The sequence below is a fragment of the Ursus arctos genome, unplaced genomic scaffold (assembly GCF_023065955.2).
Source record: "Ursus arctos isolate Adak ecotype North America unplaced genomic scaffold, UrsArc2.0 scaffold_22, whole genome shotgun sequence".
NCBI classification, from domain to species: domain Eukaryota; kingdom Metazoa; phylum Chordata; class Mammalia; order Carnivora; family Ursidae; genus Ursus; species Ursus arctos.
Genome location: NW_026622897.1, coordinates 4,315,530 through 4,332,889, shown reverse-complemented (window position 1 = coordinate 4,332,889; position 17,360 = coordinate 4,315,530). Strand labels below are relative to the sequence as shown.

At 36.9% G+C, this 17,360-nt stretch overlaps 1 protein-coding gene across 4 annotated transcripts in view; it reads left to right on the top strand.

Moving 5' to 3' along the window:
* The window catches only part of GUCY1A2 (guanylate cyclase 1 soluble subunit alpha 2), a 425,356-nt gene that overhangs the window by 188,653 nt on the left and 219,343 nt on the right, over window positions 1-17,360 (top strand). For all 4 annotated transcript variants that reach the window (XM_044386700.3, XM_057316734.1, XM_048217277.2 and 1 more), the window contains one exon: window positions 1,882-2,600. In XM_044386700.3, coding sequence (XP_044242635.1) covers window positions 1,882-2,600 — 719 coding nt within the window. The remainder of the gene's footprint in view (window positions 1-1,881; window positions 2,601-17,360) is intronic.

The window sequence follows — 17,360 nt, the reverse complement described above, 5'->3', positions numbered from 1 at the left end:
ACTGTCAGTTTGGGCTGGATTATTGTCAGTGAAGGCAGGACATGCTGAAGGGCAGTCTCGTACCACGAGCACGTAAGATGCGCAGTCACGGGTTTATATCGATAGGTGACTTTCTCCGTTTGGCTTAAATGTCAGATCTATGAGACTAAAATTAATGTGAAATTCTTCCTAAGAAAAGGACTCTTTCCTACTTAGATTTTCTACTGCTTTTCGTTTCACATTGCTTTTAAGAACTTTTTTGGTCAAACTGACTTCTTCACTTGGCTATTACAGTGTTCATACTCTGTAGTACTCTCTCAAAAAACATTTGATGTGTTTTGACTGTTTTTCAAATAGTATTGTTCATTGTTCTGTTCCCGCATTTCTGCACGGGGAGAGCACTTAGAGAATGCTAAAGGGAGGAAGAGCAAGCCATGTCATAGACAGCCCAGACTGCTCTGCACTTGAACACGACACGAGCAAGGTGACCTCTGTGTCTTCCCAATCCCACCTTAACTTCAGGACCTCCTTGTAAGATGCAGTAGACGAGGCAAGAAAGTATGAATACATAACTTACACGTATTGTTTTCAGCCAAAGTCAAAGGAGAAGCCGTAGAGTGACTCCATATAGAAGTTTCCTTTAGCATACACACTCAACTCTCACATATGTATTGTATTCTTTCTCTTTGGACCATAAATTCCCTCCATATTTTTCCTCAGATCTTCATTATGAGCGGATCTAACTAGATCACATGTGACTGGTTCTAATTTCTACATCATGCATTTTGTGTGCGTGTGTGTGTGTGTGTGTGTGTGTGTATTTTATGTTATAATTCCATTGCTATCAGATAGAGTTCCTTTCGCCTTGGCATGTGGAAGTATGAACTGGGAAAACAAAGGGTTTTAACTCTTTCTGGTGAGATTCCTACTCCACTCTTAGCTACACTCATTTTTGCGGGTGAGAGAATGCAAATCAGCCCACAGTTCTGCCATTTTTAGTTCCTTGTTTGGTGTGTCTCTAACTGGGTTCTAACTTAATTCCTTCTGTTGGCCCTAGATAATCTGATGCCTTTCCCCACTCAGGTACCATCATTTCCCTCTCTGGGTGATATTTCCCACTCAACAAATGAACTTTGATAAGTAAGATAGTAATAGTGGATGGGTGCAATAGAGAAACAATGTTGAGTTGCTTCTAAGACGTTGCTTCAATGAAGAGGGGATCATTAAGATGATCTTATTTGCTGAGGACAGCAATTGCAGTAGGGTGTTGACAAGTGAGCAGCTAGGTTATCAGCGTTTGGAAGGTTTGTGCTGTAGGGGTTGAAGGGTGGGAGGCATGAACTGGCAGAGCACAGAGGATTTCTAGAGCAACAGGAGTACTCTGTATGTTGTTCTAATGGTGGACGCATGTCATTACACTTTTGTCCAAACACAAGGATGTCCACCACTGAGAGTGAACCCAAATGTAGACTGTGGCCTCTGGGAGATGATATGGTGTCATTGTAGGTTCATTGATGGTAACAAATGTACCGCTGTAGCACATTGAGGACGTGGGGGGGGAGTTGTGTGTGTGTGGGGAGAGGGTTCTATGGAGGATATCCATACTTTTTGCCCAGTTTTGCTGTGAATTTAAAACTGCTCTAAAAAATAAGTCTATTTAAAAACAAACAAAAATACTAAAAGAAGTTGATGCTCATTAACATCTTAGAAGCCTCCAGAAGATGAAGTGAAAGTTACTTTCTCTAATTCAAAATGAATTCACTCTTTGGGAATTTGTGGGCCCAAGGGAAATAGCTCTCTTGTCTCACTCACTGGTTATCACATTTGATAAGCACTAAAGAAAGCTGTAAACTCGATTATTTCATTATGCTTCTCTAACATTTCCTTCCCATTCACCTCCAGGTTTGAAGTTTGAGGAAATCCAAGAAAGATTTGGCGAGGAGTTCTTTAATATATGCTTCGATGAGAACGAGAGAGTCCTTCGAGCTGTGGGCGGCACGTTGCAGGATTTTTTTAATGGCTTTGATGCTTTGTTGGAACACATTAGAACTTCTTTTGGGAAACAGGCGGCTCTGGAGTCGCCATCGTTCCTGTGCAAAGAGCTCCCTGAAGGCGCGCTGATGCTCCACTATTTCCACCCTCACCGTACCGTGGGGTTTGCAATGCCGGGGATGATCAAGGCCGCAGCCAAGAAGATCTACAGGCTGGACGTGGCGGTGGAGCAAGTTGCCAGCGAGAAGCTGGGCTCTGATGCTTCGAACCCGGGCAACTGCGGCTGTCTTACCTTCCTCATCAAAGAATGTGACGACACCAACATCACAAAGAACCTTCCCCAGGGCACCTCCCAGGTCCCCGCAGACCTCAGAATCAGCATCAGCACCTTCTGTAGAGCCTTCCCTTTCCACTTGATGTTTGACCCCCACATGTCTGTGCTCCAGCTGGGGGAAGGCCTGCGGAAGCAGCTGCGCTGCGATACTCACAAAGTGCTCAAGTTCCAGGACTGCTTCGAGATCGTGTCTCCCAGGGTTCATGCCGCCTTCGAGAGGGTCCTGCTGCGCCTGTCCACCCCATTCGTGATCAGGACCAAGCCCGAGGCTTCTGGCACTGAACACAAAGACAAGGTAAGTGGCCACGGGCTGGAGCTGGGTGATGGGAACTGGAAGAGTGCATAATTATTTCAGTAAATTACATGCTGGCTGCTGTCCTTGTAATTATTTAGGCAAGAGAGCTAAAGTGCCATTTCGGAAATCACTGGTGCCTGGATGTATGTAAAAAGATTTGGCCTTCTTCCCAGCCATTTTGCATAGTGTCTGCCTCTTCCATTAATTTATTTGAGCATATAAAAAGAAGACACTTATTAATACCAGCCATAGTAATTACAGAAATGATAGGACTCCCTAAAAACCTGGTACTGTAAACCCGTGACTGTTTCCACCGATGGAAGTCAAACTACAAGACAAATGGTAAGACTGAATCCCACATCGTGGGGCCTGCTTGCCTTCTCCTAAAATAAATAGGGGTGAATCGAATGTGCTCTGCTCTAAATTTCATAATCTAGGAACATCTGGTTTACATCCTATTTTGTCTCTGTTTGCAGAAGAATGGATTTTCTAAAAGTTGGAAAATTAAGGGATGATCTCAAGACTTTCTAAATAGATTTTAGTATTGAAACAGATTCCTTCCTTCAGAATGTGCCCACTGCTTGGAGAACACGGTGAACACTAGGAATTATTGAGAGTTTCTTTGAATCCCTTTTTGGAAAGTCTGGGTTATAAATTATAAAGAAACAAAAACTAAATGGTGAATCTTAAATTTGTTTACACAAATATGTTTCCTCAGGTTAAAAAAAAATTTTAGGAGAAGTCAACATTAAAATTACAAAATGTAAAGAAAAGTTAGTCATTGCTGTCTTAAATACAGTAATAAATAATACAAATAATGTTCCAGAGCAGACCTTTGCGTGTTGGATGTTTACCGTCTAGTAGAGCTATTCAGTGTTCTGTATTGAGGACGGTAAAGTTCTTAGAGGCGATTCATTTTGTTCCCAAGCATGTTGGGGAAAACTGTTGGCTTTTAGAAATGAACAGGCTGCTCTGGCCTAAAGGAAGAGTTGTAGAGACGACTAAAGCCTTAGTGAGTGAGTAATCCCATATTTGGAGCACCTGCCATCCTAAGTAAACGAGGGAATAGCCTCCTGGAAGCACAGCCAAAGACGTTTTTGAGGATTTTATACAACATTCGTATTAGAACTGAGTTTTATAATTTTGAAATTCAATGGAGAAATTTTCAACAAAATGCCTGAGAACTAGGGAACGATGCCCATTTATTCAGGGTGACTGGGTCCTATGATTTATCATTTTTCATTTACGTTCAGTGATTTCAAAACCTCTACAGATAAACCTGAAATTCTAGCTAGGCACAGTTGGATATTTTAGTCTGAATGAATTGTTATTTTTTTCTATGCGATTACACACGTTTTAAATAATATTTTTCACATGTGCATGTTTTATATATATATATTTATATGTTCAGTGATTGCTACCCATTTTTAAGTTGTTTAGAAAAGAGGAAAGCTGTTAAATGTGTGTTTTTGCCCCAGTTGTAGTTGATGTAAAAGTGGAATTACTCTATTTTTATAATTTAGAGAATATTAAAGCTGTCGGTTTTGTTTTACAGAAGTGAAATGTTTGGCTAGAAGGGTTTGAGGAGTTTTGGCCTCTGAAATCGAAGTTAATATTTTTGAAAATGTGCCTGAAGTGGAATATATTATTTCCCATGTTAATTGCTCTATAGATTTTGTAGATTTGAGGAAAATTAATTCAGTTTAAAGTGATTGCTTTGGGCCCCCCCCCCCCCCATATATCATCTGGCTTGTATTTCTGTTTAATTTGTAGACCAGGGTAAGGAATAGGCATAATGAGATGATGACTCAAATGTCAAGGCCCCCTGCCAATTCCAATAATAAGGCACTGTTCTCATTGAGAAGATGCAATTATAACTTAAACATGGCAGTGACAGCTTAAAAAGAAGCAGTAGGCTGGATTTTTAGTTTAGAATAAGGATAACAATCCTCCCATCTGTATGTTTCTGTTTCTGTCTGTTCACCTGGATTTGCCACGTGGGACACTTGGGAAGCCATTGTTGTCCCAACTGGAACTGTAGTCAATAAACTTAGGGCATGGAGTCTTAGCCAGATGAGTCACATGTTTGAATTACCAAATTCAATTTCCAAATCCCAAACTTGTATTTTCTGAACACATGGAAAGAGGGTAAAAATTACGAGTCTGCTGATAAATTTGACCTTGACCTTGATATTCATTATTTTCCCCATAAGAGCTCTTCTTGTTAATAAATAACTCCACGTTGTCTGAAGTTTCTAATTTTTTACTGGGCCTTGATAAGAAAGGGCTATTTTAAAAATGATTTAGGATATTCCTTGGCCTAACAATGAAGGCTTTTGTGATAATTTAACTATTTTGGCTATGCCCTTAATACCAATGGACCACCACTCCTGCAATCCAAAAAAAAAAAAAAAAAAAAAACCCCAAAAAAACAAAACACCCAAAAAACGAAAACCAAGAGCTAATCATGCAGCTGAGTGACAGTGAATCATTTGCAGAATGAACTGTAATGTTTTTGCTAAACCATGATCTTTGCCATTTTGTGCCGTCAGTCGTTGCTTAACTATAGACAGGGGGTGGAACACGCTTGTGAGCAATTTGGTGATACACGAATGAAACAGAAAGCCAGCATCCTGGTTCCAGAGAATTTACATCTTGATTGTGCAGTAATGAGTTACAAAGACAGAAGCGTTGGTCACCAGAAGGGAGAATGTCACTGAGACGCATCTGATGCAGTCATCGGGGGCAGGTTTCAGTTCAACAGAGTTCTGAGGTCAGAAGGGACTCTTCCAGATGGACTGACCAAGCTTCGAGTCCCATTATTTGGCTCCCCATGTGTTTTCTAAGCAATCACCCCAGCCTTACATTGTCTTCTCTCTCTCTTTCTCTGTCCTCCCATATGGCATTACATTCCTTAAAGCTCAACCTCTTTTCCTCCTCTTTCCTTATCAGATGTCAAGCATTGCAGGTGAGTTAGTTCATTACTAAAAAAGAGCACGTTCGGCATTGGAATTAATGGTGAATTATGAATCTAATTTGTGTTGTGGGTCCTTAGGTCATTTAGATCTCACTATTGTTCTGAAAACTTGCAAGTTTATCACCTAAATCTTTTGAGGCATCGTGCTGAATTTAAGAAGAAATTTGTTACAGTCTGATGTGCAGTTCGGGGGTTCACATCTAGTCATAGGAATCTAGTATTGACATAGATTCCAAAGCCTCGTTGTGTGGAGGGGGCTGTGTTTGTAAATAGGGCTGTTGGAAACCAGAGGAACGGCACAGATCTTCCTTCTCTGCATTGCAAGGTGACGGTGTGGGGGGTGGGCAGCCTGGGGGAGGGATGTCTCTGACAACCATGATTTTAGCAAGTCCCTCAATCCAAGCCTCAGATGAATTCATCTGGAAATTAAGGAACCTAGACGAATAATTACTATTTTTACCCCTTTACAAGTCATCTCTAACATGCATAAGTTTATAGGAAGTCATTTGGTCATGAAACTTTCTATCATCCCTTTGATTCAATGAATTCAGGTGCATTTCAAATAGAAGCTAAAGGGAATCTGACTTTCCAACCATGACGAACTCATCCTATTACCAGGACTAAGTTAAAGTAATTCTCCCACAGCTTAGGCTGCCTCCCTCAAACACTTATTTTGAGGATTAAATGACAGTCCATGTAACATTTTTCTATCCTCAGCCCCAGCGTCGATCACTGAATAAATGTTGATTATTACTTCTACCACTATTACTGTTCTTCTCACTCGTAACCGTGGTCCTATCCATCTTCCTCCTCACTTACTGCCTTAAAGGAGAAAGCACTGGACATCAGTAGCTTTAATAATTTTAGACAAATATCAAACCTACCTAGCATCTTCCTAAAATATGACATGGGGATCTGCTCTTTCTTTACAGACTATTATTGTTTTAAAATCACTAGTCTCCTTTTCAGATTTCCTAAAGTTTGGAATCAAGTTTTTATTACTTGGGGCTATGCCAGTCACTTCCAAACTCAAGTGGCCTGGTTTGCTTAGGCGTAACCTGAAATAGCAGTAGATTTGAGAAACAATAAACAACATGAGTTCTTTTGACATTTTTTTTCTTAGTAGCAACGCTTCAAAGAACTTTAATAACATTGTGGAAGGAGTCCAGCTTTTGAAATACATCATTCCTACAGTGGTGCGATGGCCTTGTTATCCCTCTTACCTTCTCAGGGTGGGAACTGGGGAAAAGCATTAACAACACATTTCTTTGTCAATCCCTAGAAAGATTCTCACATTTGTCTTATTAATTAGAAGCTGTAGAGCGGCTGCTGGGAAATAATTTTCAAAGACTGAGGGAGGAATTAACCTCTGATTTTCTGTGGTCCTATCAGGTTCCACCAAACTAGTCCTTTCTCTTTCCTGGACATGGGCCCGTCTTCTGACCTGATGATCGAAAAGTTGAAAATGTTTTTATTAATCTTACATTCCGTAATGACGCCGTTGAAAGACAGATTTCATCTGGCTGTCAAGAATACATATTTGACTTCAACGTAAATGTAATTTAATTTGGGAAAATGTCAGCATTTCTCCTCTGTTCAGGTCAAAACATTCTGTTAGAGAATTTCAAATATTGAACGATAATTTTCGTGATGGGCAAAATGCCATTAGGGCCTTCTCTATAAATTAGCATTAGAGAACATAGACATAACTTCATGCCAATTTATCTGGTGTTTTCTTTGCTTTTGTAATTACAAATGAGATCTTTACTATTTTTTGGTGGTGGGGGTTTCTCTGGAACTGCTCCCTGACCTTAATCTGCCTTTTAAAGTAGGTTGGTACTGTATGGTGAATAACATAATAAAAATATTATTATAAAAAAATGAACAATATCTTGGCTATTGTAAATAACGCTGCAATAAACAGAGGTGCATAAAAAAAATAAAGTAGGTCGGAAAAATTCAGATGCAGGTATTGCTGAGGTTCGTTCTGGTTCTTTCACTTTGTTTTTTTTTAAATATCTATAAGGTTAAAATCCCTGTACGGTGCTATGTTACTGTATAGTTACTGAATTCCGTATAGTCAGAGGACAAGGTGGATGTTACGTGGTGAATTGTATATTCCCTACGGTGATCTTCATGCTTCAAGTGCCTGTTTTACCACGTTTTTATTTTTGTTCGCCGGAAAGTTTGCACCCCTGAGCTTACAAAGCAGGTTCCTGGTACCATAGATCAGACATCGTTGAGTTCTAGTGTGGTGCGTTCTGGGTGGGGAGGATTGGCCCTTTTAGGTTTTTTACAAATTGTTCAGAATCTTTCTTTAATTGCTCCTTTGGTTTTTAGCTGGTAGCTTTCAGTCTCAGTAAATTAAAAGCTGAAGAGCTGTTCTGAATTCATTGCCTACCTCCTCATTTTTAATGGTGCTCTCTTGATTCGCATGAACGTTTTTCATAAGGATACAATGCAGTGATTTTTAGTGAATGAATATAATTGTGCAACTATCACAACGATACAGACTTAGAAGATTTTATCGCCCTCCAAAGTTTCCTGTACCCCTCTGTGTCAATCCTTGCTTCTTCTCCTGACCCTCAGCAACCACTGGCCTCTTTGCATCTGCATAAATTTGTCTTTTGCAGCCATTTCTTAAAAATGTAATCATACAAATATGTCATCTTTTCAGGTCTGGCGTAATGTTTTTGAGATTTATCCGTGTTGTTGCATGTATGAGTAACTTGTTCATTTTTAGTACAGTGTTCCATTGCACAAATATACTGCAGTTTTGTTTTTTAACTCACCAGTTGATGGACACTGGATTGTTCTCCGATTTTGGCTGTTAGGAATAATGTTGCAGTGAACATTTGCATATAAGTGTTTGCGTTGAATATATTTCCATTTCTCCTAGACAGATTCCTAGCAGAGGGATTGCTGTGTCATATGCTAAGTTTAACTTTTTAAAGGAATCGCCACACTGTTGAACAAAGAGGCTATGCCGTTTCACATTTGACCAACATCGGTGGGTTCAGTTTCTTCACGTTCTCCCCAACACCTGGTGTTGGCACTCTTCTAGATCATGACCATCCTGGTAAATGTAAAGTAGAATCTTGGGTTTTAGTTTCCATTTCCCCAGTGACCAATGATGTGAAATGTTTTTTTCTTGTGCTTATTAGCCATTGGTATAATTTTTTTGGTTAATTGTCTAATTGAATGTTTTGCCCATATCTGTGTTATTTGTCTTCCTATTGTATTTTTTTTTTTAAATATATACATTCTGGATATTATGTTGACTTCAAAAGTAACTGTCTTTTGAAGCACAAAGGCACTGTGATGGTACTATTTGCTTTTGGTCTAAGAGCTAACAATTCTTTGTATAACTGAAAGCCACAGAGATTTTCCCCTTTGTTTTCTTCTAGATATTTTATAATTTTAACTCTTATATTTAGATTTGTGATTCATTTTGAGGCATATTTTTTGTATGCCATGAGGGCCCAAGTTTTTATTTTTTGTTTAATTTTTTTGCACTTGGACATCTAGTTGTCCCAGCACAGTTTTTGAGAAAACTGTTTTCACTATTGAATTGGCTTTGCAACTTCATCAAGAATCAATTGACCATAAATTTTTTTCTAGCCTTTCTGTTCTCCATTTTTTAAAAATATCTAACCATATGGTGATAACACAGTGTTTTGATTATTGAATCCAAATAACTTTGGCAATGGGGTATTTTAAGTCTTTCAAGTTTGCTCTTTTTCAAAGTTGTGTTGGCTATTCTTGGTCCTTTGTATTTCCATGTAAATTTTGGGATACACTTGTCAATTTCTAAAACAGCTTCTAGGATTTTGATAGCTGTTGCACTGAATCTGTAGGTTTATTTGGAAAGAATAGCTGTCTTAAAATACTGAGTCTTCCATTCCATGAAAATATCTCTCATTTTAGATCTTTAATTTTTGTCAGCAAAGGTTTTTTTTGTTTTTTTGTTTTTTCTGTTAAACGATGTATTGATTCTAGAGAGAGTGTGCTCATGTGAATGGGGGAGGGACAGAGGAGGAGGGACAGGGGGAATCCTCAAGCAGACTCCCTTTTGAGGGAGGAACCCAGTGCAGGGCTTGATCTCAGGAAGCTGAGATCATGACCTGAGCTGAAATCAGGACTTGGAGCCTTAACTGACTGAGCCACTAGGCACCCTGGTCAGCAAAGGTTTTATGGTTTGCGGTGTACAGGTCTTGCTCTTTTTTGTTTTGTCTTTTTCTTTTTGATGTAACGCAAAGAATGTTTTGAAATCGTATTTTTATTAATATATAGAAATACAAATTATTTTTGTATATTGATCTTGAGTCCTATGGCCTTGCTAAACTCATATTAGAATAGTTTAATATTATAGAATAGAAAAAATGCTATTTTTGGGGGGAGTAGATTCTATAGGATTTTTTACATGGGAGGCCGTGTAGTCTGAGAGTTAAGGTAGTTGTCCACCTTTTAAATTTATTTTTGTCTCTCTCCTTCCCTGTGTCCCTCCCTTCCCCCTGTCCTTCTCTCTCTCCTTACCTATTACACTGCCTAGAACCTTCGGTACAGTGTTGAATAGAGGTGGTGATTGTGGATAGCCTTGTTTTTTTCTGAACTTAGAAAGAAAAGCATTCAGTCTTTTACCATAGGTGTGATATTAGCTGTAGGTTATTTATGTTCTTAACCAGACTGAGAAAATTCCTTTCTGTTTCCTCGTTTGTCGAGATTTTTTATCATGAATAGGTGTTAGGTTGTATCTAGTCTATTTTCTCTATGTACTGAAATGGTCTATGGCCTTTCCCTTAATTCTGTTAATAGGACATATTAACAATTTCCAGGTGTTGAACTAAAAATAAATTCTTGGGAGAAATCCCACTTGGTGATGTTTATATGTTATAAACCTTTTTCTATGTTGCTGAATTTGGTTTTGCTAATATTGTGTTAAGGATTTTTGTATCTTTGTTCATGAGAGCTATTGGTATGTAGAATTTTTCCTTTATTTAAAAAAATTTTTTCTTGTGATGTCTTTGGCCTCAGAGAATGAGTTGGGAAGAGTTTATTCCTCCTCTTTTTCTGAAAGACTTTGTGTAGGATTGTTACCATTTTTTTCTTTGAATGTTTGATAAATAGTTACTGTTTGCATGGTATTCCTTTTTTTTTTTTTTTTTTTTTTTAGTCTTTTCACTTTCAACCTGTGTTTGTCTTTGAATCTGAAGGTATTTCTTACAGATACAGTTGGCTTTCACTTTTTTATACAGTCTGATAATCTCTGCCTTTTGATTGGATTGTAGTGTATTCACATTTAATGTAATTGTTGACTTGGTTGGAATTCATCTACCATTTTGTTTGTTTATACTGTGTCTCATGTCTTTTTGTTCCCTGTTCCTCTTTTAAGAATTCTTTTTTAGTAAATGAATATTTTTAGCATGGCATTTTATTTCCTTATTGATTTTACAAATACATTTTTAAAGTTATTTTATTAGTGGTTTATCTAGAGATTACAATGTATAATTTGGCTTATCTATAATCTCTTTCAAATTCATACTGCTCTAGTGTTGGTAGATAGTTTTGTTCTTATGTAGTTCCATTCCTCCTCCCCACCACCTTTTATAGTATATTTTGTATGTTATAAACCTAGTTATTTATAATAATTATGATTATTTTGTGTAAGATAATAATTATGTGTAATAATTGTAACTATATATTTGTTTTTTAAAAGAAGTTAGAAAAAGAGAGGAAAAATATATTCCATTGTGTTACATACTCTTCTTAGAAGTTTGTATTTAAATTCCAGTTAATTAACATACAGTGCAATATTAGTTTCTGGTATACAATTTAGTGATTCAGTACTTCCATACATCACCTGGTGCTCATCACAAGTGCACTCCTTAATCCCCATCACCTATTTCCCCCATTCCCCCACCCACCTTCCCTCCGGTTATCATCAGTTTGTTCTCTATACTTCAGAGTCTGTTTCTTGGTTTGCCTCTCTCTCTCTCTTCTTTTCCCTATGCTTGTTTGTTTTGTTTCTTAAGTTCCACATATGAGTGAAATCATATGATTTTTGTCTTTGACTCACTGATTTCACTTAGCATAATACTCTGTAGCTCCATCCACATCATTGCAAATGATAAGATTTCCTTCTTTTTTATGGCCAAGTAATATTCCATTATATGCATTATAGGACATCATCTTTATCCATTCATCATATACTCTTATATTTATCTATATATTTACCATCACCATGCTCTTTATTTCTTCCCATGTATTCATATATTTTCTTTCAACTTGAAGGAGTTCCTTTAGTATACCTTGTACTATTAATACCATCTACTACCAACAAGTTTTGTTAATTTTTGTTTATCTGGGAATGTCTTTATTTTACCTTCAGTTTTGATTGCTTATTTGGTTGTAGAATTCTTGGTTGACAGTATTCTTTTTCAAGCAATTTGAATATTCAGCTCGGTATCTTTTGGCCTCGGTGTTTCCAATGAGAAATTAGTCACTAATTGTATCATTCTTTCTCTCTATTTTTAGGGAGGATATAGCACATGGCTATTAAGAGAGTGAGTGTTCTTAGGGATTGAAGAGATCGATTGGGCCGAGAAGACCTCACTGTGAATGTGGCATGTGACTTTTTAAAGGAATATATCTATATACATATATATGTATGTATGTGTGTGTGTGTGTGTGTATTATATTCCTTTATATATTCCAGGTATATATATATATGGCTCATGAATTTCTCTCATATCTTGGTACTAATAGGAGTCCCAAAGTTGTTACATCATTACACCATTTGACATTTTGTGTCATTATTAAATGTTCATTTTAAATAATATAAGCTACATATTTCCTTGGTTACTGCAGATTTTTGATAATTTTTTCTCAATCTGTTACTGGAATCTTTATATTAAGTTCTTTTATTATGAAATAGTTTAAACTTTGTACAAATTTGGAAAATGCAGAACACAATTTTAAAAATCTATTTTTATTATTAGTACTTTGAAATATCCACCGATAACATTTTGATTTACCTATTTTTCTTTTTCCTATAAAACTCATGATTTACATAGTTGTAGATAATTGGATTAAAATTGTTTTTCTCATAAAAGAAATAAACTGTGCCAATTTAGTCTTCACAGTTTTTTTCAGATATTCTTTAGTAGTGCAGTTATTTTTTGTGTGTCGTGTTTTCTGGTTACTCAGCAGCAGTCTAACATATTTCGGCACATCTAACATGGTCCCTGTTAGTTCCCATGTAATTGTGTTGTACAATCTTTAATTTACTCTCCTGTAAAAAGTAGTCATGGAGAAACTTCTGTTCAGGAACTTCTGTACAGATGTAAGTCTAGCCTTTATCAGTCCACACTGTTCGTATATTTTAGTATCTCCTTCTCTTACACCTTGTCTTTTTAATTCATAGCACTGGTTGAAATGACAGGTGTATCTCTGGGTTCTTTTTCTGTGCGCATATGGGAACCCTGGGGCTGCAGTTGAACCACGAAGCCAGTATATACCTTTGGACTTCCTTTTTTTCTCTGAGCAGCAACTGAAATTAGGGGGCCAGTGGAGTACTCCAAGATCATTAGACAGACATTATTGATGTGTCAGTGTTGTTACAACACCACCACAGGATGTGTCGCCTAAGAGAACATACAACAGTTGTTGTAATAAACTTCACCCTGTATTCATCAGACGAGGACCCCAGAGGCTGCCGGTTACAGTTACCTGTGTGGTGGGAAGGTAGCTAGGATGGTCCTGATAAGTGCTGTCTTCCCGAAGATATCAGAGGCCTGGCAACACAATACACTAGGTTTTCTTTACTCCTTTAGATACATTATGTCTTTACTCTTCAAGGACTCTGAGATTTGTTATTATTGAGTTCCAGAACACCAATCACGACTTATTTCTTGATTGGGATAGCAACTTGTAAGTCGTTCTTTAAGCTATATTGTCTTTCTTTTTTCAAGTGGATTTTATGATAGTGTGCACTTATTTTGATTCTCACTGAAAGAGTTAGCTGTACGTGTGTCTTGGCATCTTCCTCGAGCAAGCACAGAATGGGTGTTGGGAGGCAGTATTGTGTGTGATTAAGAATGTAGGCTCTGGAGCAGAATTTCCCAACTTCAAACACTGTCTCTGTCATTTACTAGCTGGATGACCTTGAGCAATTTAAATTTTAAAAACTTGTTTTTCTTGCCAGCCTCGTGGCCAGTGGGCCTTTCTTGTCCCTTCCCATTTTCCTTGCAACAACTATCACTTTCTTCTGATGTCTACAAATAAGTTTACCACTCGTTTCCATTTTACCAACAAACTTACTTAACATTTCCTTGGTGGTTTTCTGTATCTTTAAATCTTGGTTTTGATGTACTATAAGTTGGCGAATTAAAAAAAAAAAAAACCTTGGTTTTGATTAAGCCTTACTCCTGTTCTTAAATTTGAGTGTTATTCATTCTTAATGTGGTTTAATATTTAAAAAGTGTGTGTGTGTGTGTGTGTGTGTGTGTGTGTCCGTCCGTCCCCATATGTGCATTCATGCAAATCACTCAAACCCTATCTGGGATACTGAAAGATATTAAATGCCTTGCACGAAAATATTCATTAAGAAAGATGTAGAAACTGCCTTCAAATATTTGAATAGCTATCAAATAGAAGAAGGATACGATTTATTCTACTTTATTTCAGAAGGCAAAACCAGGATCAAACTGTAGATTGTAAGGAAGTAGATTTAGCTTAGGATTAAGAGGAACTTTCCAACAATTAGACATATTTAAAACAGAGTGACTTGCCTTGTTAGATAGTCAGCTCTGCAATACTTGGGAGTTCCAAAATGTTTTAAATGACAACCTCTTAGAGATATTTTATTGAAGATTCAGAGAAGGAACCCCAAAATCTTCATGGGTAAATAATACCATATTATTTTTATAATGCTGTTTTAGGAAATAAGAGTAGTTCATCTTTTTCTTGTCTATCAGTAATACCAGCTGACATTTACTGTACTTACCATTTGACAGGTGGCACTGTGCTAAGTTTTGTGTTTTTTTTTTTTTTAATTTTTTTAAAAATTTGAGCATAGTCGGCACACAATATTACATTAGTTTCGGTTGTACAGCGTGATGATATGACAAGCTTGAACGTGACCCTAGCTCACCACAGGGCAGCTACCATTAAACTGGACACCACAGCTCCCCCTCCCATCCACTCATTTTGCTCCCTCCTCTCCCCTCTGGCAACGGAAAGTTTGTTCTCTGGGCTTTACAGGTCTGTTTCTGCTTTGTGTTTGTTGATGCACTTGTGTTCATTTCTTGAGATCCCACATATGAGGGAAATCATACAGTATTTGTCTTTCTCACTCTGGCTGACTTCGCTTAGCGAGAGTAGTACCCTAACTTACGGGCTTTCTGTGCTATTATGAGGATCAACTTTGATGCCTTTTTTTTTTTCATTGTAGATATGATTTCACCCAGAAAACTCATGAATTTGTGAAATAGTTTTGTAAAAGCTGTAATTCTATTTATCAGTCCTTGATTTTTTACAATGTAGTACACGGTGCCCTTCAAAATTCAGCTCTGTAGAGTATCTTTGAAATGCCGTCAAGTTTAGCAGCCAGTTTCCACTCCTCAAAATGCATCGAAAATTTGATTTCTATGATCTGTTATGGATAGTAAAACATAGTAAAAGCTACCTTTACAAAGGTTTCAACTTACAGGAGTACTTCATAAGAAAGTTATTTATTTACGCTTTTTAGTATCTACGAAATCGAACCTTAGGCAATCTTGAAATACTCAATAAGTCATTAGGATATGACTTGTTTTGTCGAGGCTTATTTAGTTATTAGAAAATAACAGTTTTCATTTTCTACTGTATTGGTGGTTAAAGACTGGTTTCTTATTAGGTTGATCTGTTTCTATGGTACTTTGGAAAAATAAGATGGGGAACCTTGGTCGTGTTTCATAGTGTTTCCTTATTTTGGGAGAGAAAGAGTAGAGTTCACCACACTCTCTTTTTCTGAAAAGAATCACAGTATTTGTGTTTGAATCATATGGTTGTCTTGGTTTGTTCTTACTTTTCCTTTGAGACAGCGTGTGTATTTTTCACGGAGGTTCAGAGGAGTCAAAATCCGATCTTGGCTCCAGAGACAAGCAGATAAAATTAATCCCGAAACCCTCTCCCTTGAAGGAGAGGTCAAGAACTGTATCTTGTCAGGACAGACTCATCTGTGATGTTGTTGATGGTGGATATCAAGAATGCTTATGACAACAGGTACAATTCCTTAAAAGGATTGAGATTTTAAGTTTTGTGTCTCAAAATGACGAGTGAATGGATGGAACAATTCTCTGTTGATCATTGAACACTGGCTTAGAAGTAACTACCACTTTAGTAATGATGTCCTAGAATCTATCTCCATCTACACATATGGAGAATTTATACTAGGATCTATGGTACCTTGCATTTCCATATTTTCTAATTTAGATGTTAATAGAAATGCAATACATGTACCTCTAATACTAGAATTTCAGTAAACAAGTGTTAGAAATTTTCATAAGCATTTTACATTGAAAGGATTCTTTGCTACTTGGTTGCATTTCCTAGGTAGGTTATACGTTATTCTAATCTTTCCGAGACTAGTCATGAAAACTATTTTCAGTGATTTAATTACCGTTCAACTGTGCTCCGTAGTTTTTTTTCCATACTATTTTATTTTTCTGTGAAATAATTTACATGTTATTTTATACATAATATTTACATTTTATATAAACTCAAAAGGAAATAAAGTTTTGTGAAGTTAGAGTCCTTATGTGTTACCCACCCCCATTTACAGGTAGAAATAATACGTAATAAATTATTTACAGGTTCTGTTTTTGGTTTCTCTCTAATCCTTTTGATATATGGGACTATGTATTTCTTAGATTTTACATGTCTGTGTGTTTTTCCATTCACAGGTAGATACTTTTTAAAAATTTTAGTGTGGTAAGAACATTTAACATAAGATGTCCTCTCTAACAGATTTTGGAGTGTATGATACAGTATTCTTAACCACAGGACAATGTGGTACAAGAGATCTCTAGAATTTACTCCTCTTGCGTTACTGAAACTTTATTCCCACGGCTGTGCCTTTTTATACTCAAACCTGTATTACTAAATTACAGAAGAGAACAAATAGTTCTGTCTGTATGAGAAAAAGGATTCCAATGTTCTGTTCCTGATAAGGATCATTGGACACTATAAAAATGTGTTTGATTTTCTTGAAGAACATTATCCTGGAGACTTTGTATCTAGTTTGGTCTCCTTATCTTTCCCCAGACATTTCTTCGAAGAGAACCGCTGTTCTGCAGTGTGACCTCGTGAGGGCTGCCAATATTCAATTTATATGGCTGCTTCTCACCACTATCATATAACAATTTAAAGTAATTTAATTTAAAAAATGTGTTTTGAGAATCTTCTTAAAGTCTAAATATAGAGTATATGTACGTCTGCTTTGTTTCCCTTAACCACTAATTTGATAATTCCGAGGAGAAGAAATTATTAAGTGGGTCTGGTATGAAATGTTCTTTATAATCTGGACAAAGTTCTGGTCTCATGTTTCCTGGAGCAAAAAATTTTTCAGAAATTTTGAAATGCTTCTGCTATGTGTACAAAAATTGACTGAAGTACTTTATTATTTTCCTGTTTTTATCCTGGTAGTTCTTGAGTCATAATGCTTGGATTACATTTACTTTGACCTATTATAGTATCAAAGGTATGAGGATTTTGTGGGTTAACTTTTGGTTATATTCCCTTCA